This window comes from Oncorhynchus mykiss, chromosome 9, assembly GCF_013265735.2.
Source record: "Oncorhynchus mykiss isolate Arlee chromosome 9, USDA_OmykA_1.1, whole genome shotgun sequence".
Taxonomy (NCBI): Eukaryota; Metazoa; Chordata; class Actinopteri; order Salmoniformes; family Salmonidae; genus Oncorhynchus; species Oncorhynchus mykiss.
In genome coordinates, this window is record NC_048573.1 from 18638811 (window position 1) to 18651165 (window position 12355).

The following is a 12355-nucleotide window of genomic DNA, read 5'->3' on the forward strand; positions in this document are numbered from 1 at the left end:
CAGTGAAAAATAGACTCGGCCTATATTCAAAATGTATCGTAACAAAGAAAAGGAGCTCACTGCTTGTGAAACATTAGCAATTTGAATTGTAATTGTATGAGCCATGAAGTGAACACCAACGCAACTCTCTTCATTGAGTCCCTGTAACTTTGTCAAGTTTTAGTGTGTAGTCTGTAAGGCAATAATGGAGGGTTGGACAAACTAAGCCTTCTCTAAAGCTGGGTAATGTTTTAGAGTGAAAATGAAAATGGGAGAGTAGTGCTATAAATAATTGATGTGAACTGCATTGCTGTAATTCAAGCAGTCCTATGAATTATGGATTTCAAATGTAGCTCTTAAAACAGTCAAGGTAAAAAAGTGTGTTTTATATTTTTGTTATATTTTATTTTAGCTGTGAATTTGAGGTTAGGCGGGTCATAGACAAGAGTGTGAGAGCTTTTATGCAGCCACTCTCCACCTCCCAAGGTTAACATTTTTAAGGCCATGCTGAGACAGGCCCCATTTTACCTGTGTACCTACAGTACATTGTCCAGCAGACAAATGACAACTATTGCCTACGCTCACATGACTGTGTTTTGTTGACTGTGCATAAGGCCCATTCAGAGCTAGGGGAAAAAAGTGTTCAAGGTCTCTGCCGCTTCCGCTTGAAACGAGCTTCAAAATGTCCTGAAATTACAGGAGATCGTCCCTTTAAATGAGTTTAAAGATAGAGTAAACACGATGATGGAAAATGAAGTGGGGGGATGTCAATGTTTTGACCCCTAGTTGGCCCCCCTAGACCCCCACACCTCCCCAAAACCATCTTTCTGAACTCTACTGAGGGTTTTGTTACAAAATAATGTTATGTTATGTAGCGGAACGTGCCCACTCACGTGCACTCTAACCAACAGCTCGCAGATACCGTGTGAGTATAGCCTACATGAGGAGATTTTATTGACAAAAGAGTGATATTATTTGTACTTGTCAAACGGCAGCCAAGCATCGATCATCATGTCACCAGAATGAGACCCTCGATATTTATTGGAAAGAAGCATCGAGCTCATCGCCATGCACCTTCACCACCCTATGAAGTTCATCACAACTTATTTAATATGTACGTAAAGGTAGACTCAGCGATAGGACGTAGATGCAGTAAGTAAACAGCATAGTGGATCAATTCCGGCAACAACTAAGAGCGTGGAAGCTTGAGTCTCAACTTCTCCTCTGTTTTGGTGCCTGGATACCATGCTGTGAACAGCGTGAAGTGAACCCTGGCACATGCACATACACTGTGTGTGACTGTGTGAAAGCAAAGTCTTGCATCTTGCTCATCTCAATATCTGCGTTGCTGCTCGTGGCAACGTAATTTCACTGAGTCAACCTAAACTGCATGCTTTCCCAAATATTAGTGGGAGGACCACACAACATCGCTTGACTCCAAGTTTACTTCGATATATGATATAATAACTATCAACATTTGCACATAAAGTCATTTCCACCACCATTTCTCGAATTATTAATTGTACATGCCTTTTCCATCAGACCTGTCATTACATTTTTTATCCGACATACTTTACTCAAATAAATTTGTAAATGTATTTGGGGGGGGGTTGTCATGTCCCCCCATCCCATGAGGCAATTTCGCCTGTGATAAATAGCATAACTTTATAACAATGTCTGAAGATAACAGAAAATAACTGTTTATGTGCAAATCAGTGTTGTGCTAGTGGTGCCATTCCATAAGGCTTTGTCTGAAGAGATCTGACAATATTATTAGGCTATACAAGGATATTTTCATTTGCCATAATGAGCCACACTTATATAAAAGTTATATAAAATGTATGCCGGACATTGGAAACCGTAACACGATGAGCGCCATTTTGGTTCAGTAAACAATTCTACCGGCGGATGTTCTCTCCCAGAAGAGCGCCCTACTGCCTGCAGTTTCCTTTATCTTTCACAGTCATTTAGCGCCTTGTAAAATTGAGCAATGACCGCGTCTTTGGTTGTGCAGAGGTTAGCAGGAGTGTCCGGGGCGCTTGCTGTCACGGCTGGGGCATACGGAGCTCACGGTAGGATTTCACGTCTTCGTAATTGTGCGGGGCATAACAACCAGATTAAATGATTGTGTAACGTTAGTGAACTTTAAAAGTTAGGCATGTTGTTGTGTATGCGCTGCAGGACAGGCTTATGTCACTCATTGGGCCATGTCACTAGTGCTAAATAATAATGTAATTAGCTATATGTAGCCTACAGTGTGCTTTCCGGCTGCAGTTTTCATGCTACTGTAAATGATGCACATTAACCGAATGAAAAGGTGTATATTGCAGGCTCCTGATGGCTAAACATAAAGTTACACAAATAGGCTTCACTGTTCTTGATATCACATGACATGACCACCTGTTTTGTGGTGCTGCTATTACTGTAGCTGTCCTGGCCCTTTACAATATCTCCTATTTGTTTATTTAGGTTTCAAAAACAAAGATCCAGGCGATTACTCGATCGTGGTAAGTGTTGTTTCATATGCTATTTAAGTAATAAGGCACAAGGGGGTGTGATATATGGCCAATATACCACGGCTAAGGGCTGTTATCTTGCACAACGCAACGCGGCCGTGGTAAATTGGTCATATCACACCCCCTCGTGCGTTATTAATGCTTAAAAAGCATTTGCTATTATAAACTGGTTACCAATGTAATTAGAGCAGTAAAAATAAATGTTTTGTCATACCTGTCATACAGTTGAAGTCAGAAGTTTACCTAAACCTTAGCCAAATACATTTTAAACTCTGTTTTTCACTATTCCTGACATTTAATCCTAGTAAAAATGTCCTGTTTTAGGTCAGTTAGGATCATCACTTTATTTTAAGAATGTGAAATGCCAGAATAATAGTAGAGTGATTTTATTTCAGCTTTAATTTCTTTCATCACTTTCTCTGTGGGTCGGACACTCAATTAGTATTTGGTAGCATTGCCTTTAAATTGTTTAACTTGGGTCAAATGTTTTGGGCAGTCTTCCCACAATAAGTTGGGTGAATTTTCACCCATTCCTCCTGCCGAGCTGGTGTAACTGAGTCAGGTTTGTAGTCCTTGCTAGCACACACTTTTTCAGTTCTGCCCACAAATTTTCTACAGGGTTGAGGTCAGGCCTTTATGATGGCCACTCCAATACCTTGACTTTGTTGTCCTTAAGCCATTTTGCCACAACTTTGGAAGTATGCTTGGGGTCATTGTCCATTTGTGACGAAACTTCAACTTCCTGACTGATGTCTTGAGATGTTGCTTCAATATATCCACATAATTTTCCATCCTCAGGATGCCATCTATTTTGTGAAGTGCACCAGTCCCTCCTGCAGCAAAGCACCCCCACAACATGATGCTGCCACCCCCGTGCTTCACGGTTGGGATGATGTTCTTCGGCTTGCAAGCCTCCCCCATTTTCCTCCAAACATAATGACGGTCATTATGGCCAAACAGTTCTATTTTTGTTTCATCAGACCAGAGGACATTTCTCCAAAAAGTACGATCTTTGTCCCCATGTGCAGTTGCAAACTGTAGTCTGGCTTTTTTATGGTGGTTTTGGAGCAGTGGCTTCTTTTTTTGCTGAGTGCCCTTTCAGGTTATGTCGATATAGGACTCGTTTTACTGGGGATATAGATACTTTTGTACCTGTTTCCTCCAGCATCTTCACAAGGTCCTTTGCTACGGGGGTGGCAGCATCATGTTGTGGGGGTGCTTTGCTGCAGGAAGTACTGGTGCACTTCACAAAATAGATGGCATCATGAGGGTGGAAAATCTGTCAGGAAGTTAAGCTTGGTCGCAAATGGGTCTTCCAAATGGACAATGACCCCAAGCATACTTCCAAAGTTGTAGCAAAATGGCTTAAGGACAACAAAGTCAAGGTATTGGAGTGGCCATCACAAAGCCCTGACCTCAACCCTATAGAAAATGTGTGGGCAGAACTGAAAAAGTGTGTGTGTGATCAGGGAGGCCTACAAACCTGACTCAATTATACCAGCTCTGTCAGGAGGAATGGGCCAAAATACACCCAACTTCTTGTGGGAAGCTTGTTGAAGGCTGCCCAAAATGTTTGACCCAAGTTAAACAATTTAAAGGCAATTCTACCAAATACTAATTGAGTGTATGTAAACTTCTGACCTACTGACCTAAGACAGGGAATTTGTAATAGGATTAAATGTCAGGTATTGTGAAAAACTGAGTTGAAATGTATTTGGCTAAGGTGTATGTAAACTTCCGACTTTACACACACACACACACACACACACACACACACACACACCAGTCAAAACTTTGGACACATCTACTCAAGGGTTTTTCTTTATTCTTTTTTCTACATTGTAAAATAATAGTGAAGACATCAAAACTATGAAATAACACATTTTGAATAATGTAGTAAACACATTTTGAATAATGTAGTAACCAAAAAAAAGTGTTAAACAAATATATTTTAAATTCTTCAAAGTAGTCACCCTTTGCCTTGATGAAAGCTTTGCACTCCCCTGGCATTCTCTCAACCAGCTTCATGAGGTAGTCACCTGGAATGTATTTAAATTAACAGGTGTGTCTTGCTAAGTTAATTTGTGGAATTTCTTTCCTTCTTAAATGCGTTTGAGCCAATGTGTTGTGACAAGGTAGGGATGGTATACAGAATATAGCCCTATTTGGTAAAAGACCAAGTCCATATTATGGCAAGAACAGCTCAAATAAGCAAAGAGAAACGACAGTCCATCATTACTTTAAGACATGAAGGTCAGTCAATCTGGAAAATTAAGAACTTTGAAAGTTTCTTCAAGTGCAATTGCAAAAACCATCAAGTGCTATGATGAAACTGGCTCTCATGAGGACCACCACAGGAAAGGAAGACCCAGAGTAGAGGTCGACCGATTATGATTTTTCAATACCAATTTATTGGGGGTCCAAAAAAGCTGACACCGATTTTAAATAAATAAATAAATAATAATACAAAAAATATATATTTGTAATAATGACAATTACAACAATACTGAATGAACACTTATTTTAACTTAATATAATACATCAATAATATTAATTTAGCCTCGAATAAATAATTAAACATGTTCAATTTGTTTTAAATAATGCAAAAACAAAGTGTTGAAGAAAGTAAAAGTGCAATATGTGCCATGTCAGAAAGCTCACGTTTAAGTTCCTTGCTCAGAACATGAGAACATATGAAAGCTGGTGGTTCCTTTTAACATGAGTCTTCAATATTCCCAGGTAAGAAGTTTTAGGTTGTAGTTATTATAGGAATTATAGGACTATTTCTCTCTATACCATTTGTATTTCATATACCTTTGACTATTAGATGTTCTTATAGGCACTTTAGTATTACCAGTGTAACAGTATAGCTTCCATCCCTCTCCTCGCTCCTACCTGGGCTCGAACCAGGAACACATCGACAACAGCCACCCTTGAAGCAGCGTTACCCATGCAGAGCAAGGGGAACAACCACTCCAAGTCTCAGAGCGAGTGACGTTTGAAACGCTATTAGCGCGCACCCCGGTAACTAGCTAGCCATTTCACATCGGTTACACAAGCCTAATCTCGGGAGTTGATAGACTTGAAGTCATAAACAGTGCAACTCTTGAAGCACAGCGAAGAGTTGCTGGCAAAACGCACAAATGTGCTGTTTGAATGAAGGCTTATGAGCCTGCTGCTGCCTACCATCACTCAGTCAGACTGCTCTATCACATCAGACTTAGTTATAACATAGTAACACACAGAAATACGAGCCTTAGGTCATAAATATGGTCAAATCCGGAAACTATCATCTCGAAAACATGTTTATTCTTTCAGTGAAATATGGAACCGTTCCGTATTTTATCTAACGGGTGGCATCCCTAAGTCTAAATATTCCTGTTACATTGCACAGCCTTCAATGTTATGTCATAATTACGTACAATTCTGGCAAATTAGGCTACCAAACTGTTGCATATACACTGACTCTGCGTGCAATGAACGTAAGAGAAGTGACACAATTTCACCTGGTTAATATTGCCTGCTAACCTGGATTTCTTTTAACAAAATATACAGGTTTAAAAATATATACTTCTGTGTATTGATTTTAAGAAAGGCATTCATGTTTATGGTTAGGTACACATTGGAGCAACGATACGCACCGCATCGTTTATATGAAACGCAGGACACGCTAGATAAACTAGTAATATCATCAACCACGTGTAGTTAACTAGTGATTATGATTGATTGATTGATTGTTTTTTATAAGATAAGTTTAATGCTAGCTAGCAACTTAACTTGGCTAACTGCATTCGGGTTACAGGCAGTCTCCTCGTGGAGTGCAATGTAATCAGGTGGTTAGAGCGTTGGACTAGTTAACTGTAAGGTTGCAAGATTGAATCGCTGAGCTGACAAGGTAAAAATCTGTTGTTCTGCCCCTGAACAAGGCAGTTAACCCACCGTTCCTAGACCGCCATTGAAAATAAGAATGTGTTCTTAACTGACTTGCCTAATTAAATAAAGATTAAATAAAGAAAGAAAAAATTGGCCAAATCGGTGTCCAAATATACAGATTTCCTATTGTTATGAAAACTTAAAATCGGCCCTAATTAATCGGCCATTCCGATTTAATCGGTCGACCTCTAACCCAGAGTTACCTACCTCTGCTGCAGAGGATAAGTTCATTAGAGTTACTAGCCTCAGAAATTGCAGCCCAAATAGATGCTTCAGAGTTCAAATAACAGACACATCTCAACATCAACTGTTCAGAGGAGACTGTGTGAATCAGGCCTTCATGGTCAAAGAAACCACTAATATAGGACACCAAACATGAGAAATGGACATTAGACCAGTGGAAATCTGTCCTTTGGTCTGATGAGTCCAAATTTGAGGTTTTTGGTGTCTTTGTGAGATGCAGAGTAGGTGAATTGATGATCTCTGCATGTGTGGTTCCCACTGAAGTATGGAGGTGTGGGGGTGTTTTGCTGGTGGCACTGTCAGTGATTTATTTAGAATTCAAGGCACACTTAACCAGCATGGATACCACAGCATTCTGCAGAGATACGTCATCCCTTCCGGTTTGGGCTTAGTGGGACTATCATTTGTTTTTCAACAGGACAATGACCCAACACACCTCCAGGCTGTGTAATGGCTATTTGACCAAGAATGAGAGTGATGGAGTACTGCATCAGATGACCTGGCCTTCGCAATCACCTGACCTCAACCCAATTGCGATGGTTTGGGATGAGTCTACCGCCAAGTGAAGGTAAAGCAGCCAACAAGTGCTCAGCAAATGTGGGAACTCCTTCAAGACTGTTGGAAAAGCATTCCAGGTGAAGCTGGTTGAGAGAATGCCAAGAGTGCGTAAAGCTGTCAAAGCAAAATGTGGCTACTTCAAAGAACATAAATAAAAAAATAATATATATATATTTTTTTGTTACTACATGATTCCGTATGTGTTATTTCATAGTTTCGATGTCTTTGCTATTATTCTAAAATGTAGAAAATAGTACAAATAAAGAAACATTTGAATGAGTAGGTGTGTCCAAACTTTTGACCAGTATTGTGTGTACACACACACACACACACACACACACACACAATTATAAAACAGGGAAGTTTGGGTACTTGATGCTGATTGGCTAGAACAGAATTCCAGCTGTGTTTGTCAGATGATATACCACAGGTATGATGCAAAAAGTTTATAAAGGCAATAAGGGGTTTGTGCAATATGGCCAATATACCACACTCCTTCTGGGCTTATTGCATTAAAATAACCAATATGAATATAATGCAAAGTTATACAACCCTGTCAACTTATTTGTCAGACAGTTCTGGTCTCTAATGTATCTACCTCTCCTCAGCTGTATGAGACGGCCAACAAGTACCACTTCTACCACAGCATAGCTCTGCTGGGGGCCTCTCGCTGTCGGAAACCTGCTGTGGTATGTACTGTATACCTCGCTCCAATTCTAATTACAGAATTAACTATCGAACTCTAGTGTTGTAACAGAACATACGGTGTCTTCAGAAAGTATTCCTACCCCTTTAGACTTATTCCACATGTTGTTGTCACAGTCTGAAATCAAAATGGATGAACCATCTACACACAATACCCAATAACGACAAAGTGGAAACATGTTTGTTGAAATTAAATCCAGAAATATTTACATAAGTATTCACACACGTTGGAATCACTTTTGGCAGTGATTACAGCTATGAGTCTGTCTGGATATGTCCAAGTGCAAGTAACTGGCAAGTAACTCCAGTGTATGTTTGGCCTTGTATTTTAGGTTGTCTTGCTGTGTGTGTCTGTAAGGAATGCAGAATGAACCAGGTTTTCCTCTAGGGTTTTGCTTGTGCTTAGCTATATTCCATTAGATTTTTATCCTTAAAAAAAACTCCTTGCTGATGACGATCAGACCCATAACATGATGTAGCCACCACCATGCGTGAAAATATGGAGAGTGGTATTCAGTAATGTGTTGGATTTGCCCCAAACATAACACTTTGTATTCAGGACATAAAGTGAATTTCTTTGCCACATTTTTTGCAGTTTTACTTTTGTGCCTTTTTGCAACCAGGATACTTGTTTTAGAATATTTTTTATTCTGTACTCTGTAAAGGCTTCCTTTTCGTTCTGTCAGTTTGGTTAATATTGTAGATGAACTACAATGTCGATCCATCCTTAGTTTTTCCCTTTGACAGCCATGGAACTCTGTTTTTAAAGTCACCATTGGCCTCATGGTGAAATCCCTAAGTGGCTTCCTTCCTCTCTGGCAACTGAGTTAGGATGGACGTCTGTATCTTTGTAGTGACTGGGTGTATTGATACACCATCCAAAGTTATTTTCAACCCGTCTACCAATAGGTGCCCATCTTTGCGAGGCATTGGAAAACCTCTTTGGTTGAATCTGTTTAAAATTCACTGCTCGACTGAGGGACAGATAATTGTATGTTTGGGGTACAGAGATGAGGTAGTCGTTCAAAAAAATCATGTTAAACATTTCTTGCACACAGTGAGTCCATGCATCTGAACTTATTCAGGCTTGCCATAACAAAGGGGTTGAATACGTATTGACTCAAGACATTTCAGCTTTTCATTTCTAATTAGTAAAAATGTCTAAACAATTTCACATTGACATTATGGGGTATTGTGTGTAGGCCAGTGACCCAACATATACATGTTGTAACAACAAAGTGGAAAAAGTCAAGGGATGTGAATACTTTCTGAAGGCACAATAATTATGTATCTCTGTGGTTTATTATAATCCTCCGTCCGCATGTATTCTCCATTTTTGTTTGCATTAGTGATTTGATGTCCAAGTACATGTATTTTCAGATACTGTATGCCACATTCTGAGAAGGCTGTGTGTACGTCTTAAATGGTCAGCACACAGTCACTTTCCCCTCTTCTCTCTGCAGGCGGGCGCCCTCCTGGTAGTGGGCATGGGGGCGTTCTGTGGCGCCCTGTATCACCAAGCCCTGACGGAGAACCCTGTCCTGAGGAAACTGGCTCCTTACGGGGGCATGTTCCTGATCGCTGGCTGGCTGGCCATAGCCATCTGAACTCTGTCATTTTATCCACTGACCCCATACTTGGACCCTACTGGTGGTGAATGACCTTTCTCTACAGGACACAAACTGACTTATGTTCAGAGAAGAAGGGGCGTTGGTAAAATGTCACTTATCTATACCCTGCTGTTGTTCTGTCATGGGTGTAAAGAGAAGATAAGGTTGTGAGGGATCACTTTTGAAAATGTTGACGTACTTGTGACTTAAATTTCTCTTGTTTTTGTGTGTGGGTGTTAACGCACCCACGTTTCAGTTTGAATGGATCCGAAAGAGTAATGTATATTAATCCTTAATCATAAATAAACCTTTTGAAAAGAGTTGTCACTTCTCTGTAACCCCTTATTTGTTCCTACTGAGGAAGCCTTCTGATAGTGAATGTCTCTGGCCCATCAGCATTTAATCTTCTAAGTACCGGTGTACAGAGAACACGGAGTTCATTAACCACTGGCCTCACTTTAGCCGGGGCTACGTTCCTTCAAACCTATCTGTATTCAAATTGGAAGTGAAATCCATTGAAGCGCTAATTCCTTCCTTCATTCCATCCTCCCGTTTCCTGATTGTAGGCTGTGTGTGTGAAGGCCGTCTGCGCGAGGATCTTTTGAAAATTGCTTTATAAATCTCCAGGTCAATTTGCAGGGGGGTGGCTCGACGCTCATAAGCCAGCCGACTGACTCGGGAGTCCATTGAAAGTAGAAATCCTATTGACTAAAGCACATCCCAGTGAACTTTGATCACGACTCATAAAATGCTCATTAGAAGGCTGATTAGTGGGCTTTGGGGAAAACGGGGTCAGGCTATCAAACTGCGATTGTTATCTCTGGAATGGAAACACTGGTTACACAAGTTAGTTCATTTGGGCTCCTGAGACAAGGAGAGGAGGCAGGAAAATGTATGTACTGTTTGTGTGGGAGGGCTGCTGGAGGCTCATGTATGCGCATTTTAAGTTGATAATGTGAGATGGTGCCACGGACAAAGGAGAGAGATCTGCACCATCATAATGTGTTCAGAATCCATTCACACTCACCCAGCCACATCACATTGTGCCTGTTTCCCTCCACCTCCTGGTTGCTGACATTTTGGGCGTGCAGCGTTGGGACTACACACACACACTCCCAAACAGTCACTCATTACTGAAGCAGCACAGTGTCCCCTCGTTAGAATTGACAACCCTGATCACAACGTTCTGCTCCAATACGCTGTGTTTAAACTCCCTTTTTTTGGTTTCTCAATCTCTAGTCTCTCTTTCTCCCTCTCTCTCAGGCTGTGTCCCTCGCTCTTGGGCTCAGTCTCTCCCTCAGGGCCTGTGCTTCACACTTTCTCTTTTCTCTTTTGGTCTCTGTTCACTATCCCAGTCTTTGTTTTTGCAGGCCAAAGAAATCACTGGCCTATGAGGATTCACCCGGTGAGTTTATTGCCTCAGCAATAAACTCTGCCGTTTATTCTGTGTCCTCACTCTGCTTTTATTATCCTAATGTTGTGAGGCTGGGCACAGACTGTAAAGCAGGTTGCAATGCAATTAGCCCTTCGGCTAAGGGGTTAGGAATGGTGTTCTAGCTATAACTGGACCTCTCTGGTGTAGTGGGCGGGAGAGATTGTTAATTGTATCTCAAGGGAGTTTTGCTTCACAACCCTCTACTTTTGTTACACTGTAGAATGTATTAATTAGTTTAAAGTATATATTTTTTTGTTTCTCTCTCACACCACCAAACTCGGTTAGGTAATTACCTCAGAACTGGGCTGTGTCCCAAATGGCATATTCCCTGCATTGTGCACTATTTTTGACCATGGCCCTTAGTGCTTTTGTCAAAAGTAGGGCACTCTGAAGGGAATAAGGTGCCATTTGGCATGCAGAACAAGCTTCTTTAGGGAGAGCTCTACGGCCAATTGATTTCTTGGTTGTGGTCAGAATGAGCGTGAAGCTGGGCTGGTGTAAGACTATCACTCACACAAATACAAATAGTCTGTCAATGCTGGTGGGACTGAGAGGAGAGAGAGACTGACGACTAGGTGGGAAGATGTGCTTCTCAGGATATTTTCCTCAATAAAAGTGTGAAATGAAACTATGCCTATACCACCCGACACGATTACCCAAAGCCTCTCTCTAATACATTGAACACACACTATACTATTGAGAGAGAACAGCAGCAACTAATCCTCTCTCTGAAGCATCAATTCACAGTACACAGCAGCCCACACATTGAAGCGGAATAAAATGTAATGGCTGTTCAAAGCTCTCACACCACTGCTCCCTCCTGACCTTTACAGACCCTTAAATGGTCAGCACTATCACACTTTCAGGTAGATCATCATCCCCTCACTTCAATGGGCACCGCGCCTCCGCATTAAACACTGGCCAAGTCCCAAATGACCTACATAGTGCGCTACTTTTGACCAGGACCCATAGGGTGCCATTGAGACTCAGCTACTGCCTCTTTCAGAGCAGCGCACACCTTTCTCTCTATCCCATTGTATTACTGCAATTGAGGCTTCTATACAGGTTAGACACACTGCATGTCAGGCTAAGAGGAGTATGTATGAAAATGCATATAAAAATACCCCCAGCAACCACCCAATGATTGCTACCTTTGATGGAATGACTGAGGCTGCAGAGTAATGTTGACAAATAAATAGACAGCATTCGCACAGAAATCGTATGTCATAGACATAAACTGTAGCTATAAGTGCTGCCCCTCTCTGCCCTGCACCTCTCTCTCTCTGTCTCTCTACCACTTTCCTCACTTTGTCTTTGATGAATTTGCTGATGGATAGAAGAATTTTGAGAAGTGGTTCAACAGATTCCAGTTCCTG

At 41.1% G+C, this 12355-nt stretch overlaps 1 protein-coding gene across 1 annotated transcript; it reads left to right on the forward strand.

Annotated features, from left to right (window-relative positions):
* Positions 1-1844: 1844 nt before the first annotated feature.
* LOC110531663 (transmembrane protein 256) lies at positions 1845-9865 on the forward strand. The gene is made up of 4 exons (XM_021614981.2): positions 1845-2051; positions 2449-2486; positions 7838-7918; positions 9398-9865. Exons 1-4 carry the CDS (start codon positions 1970-1972, stop codon positions 9539-9541), a joined length of 345 nt encoding a protein of 114 aa, XP_021470656.1. The 5' UTR covers positions 1845-1969; the 3' UTR covers positions 9542-9865.
* Positions 9866-12355: the final 2490 nt, after the last annotated feature.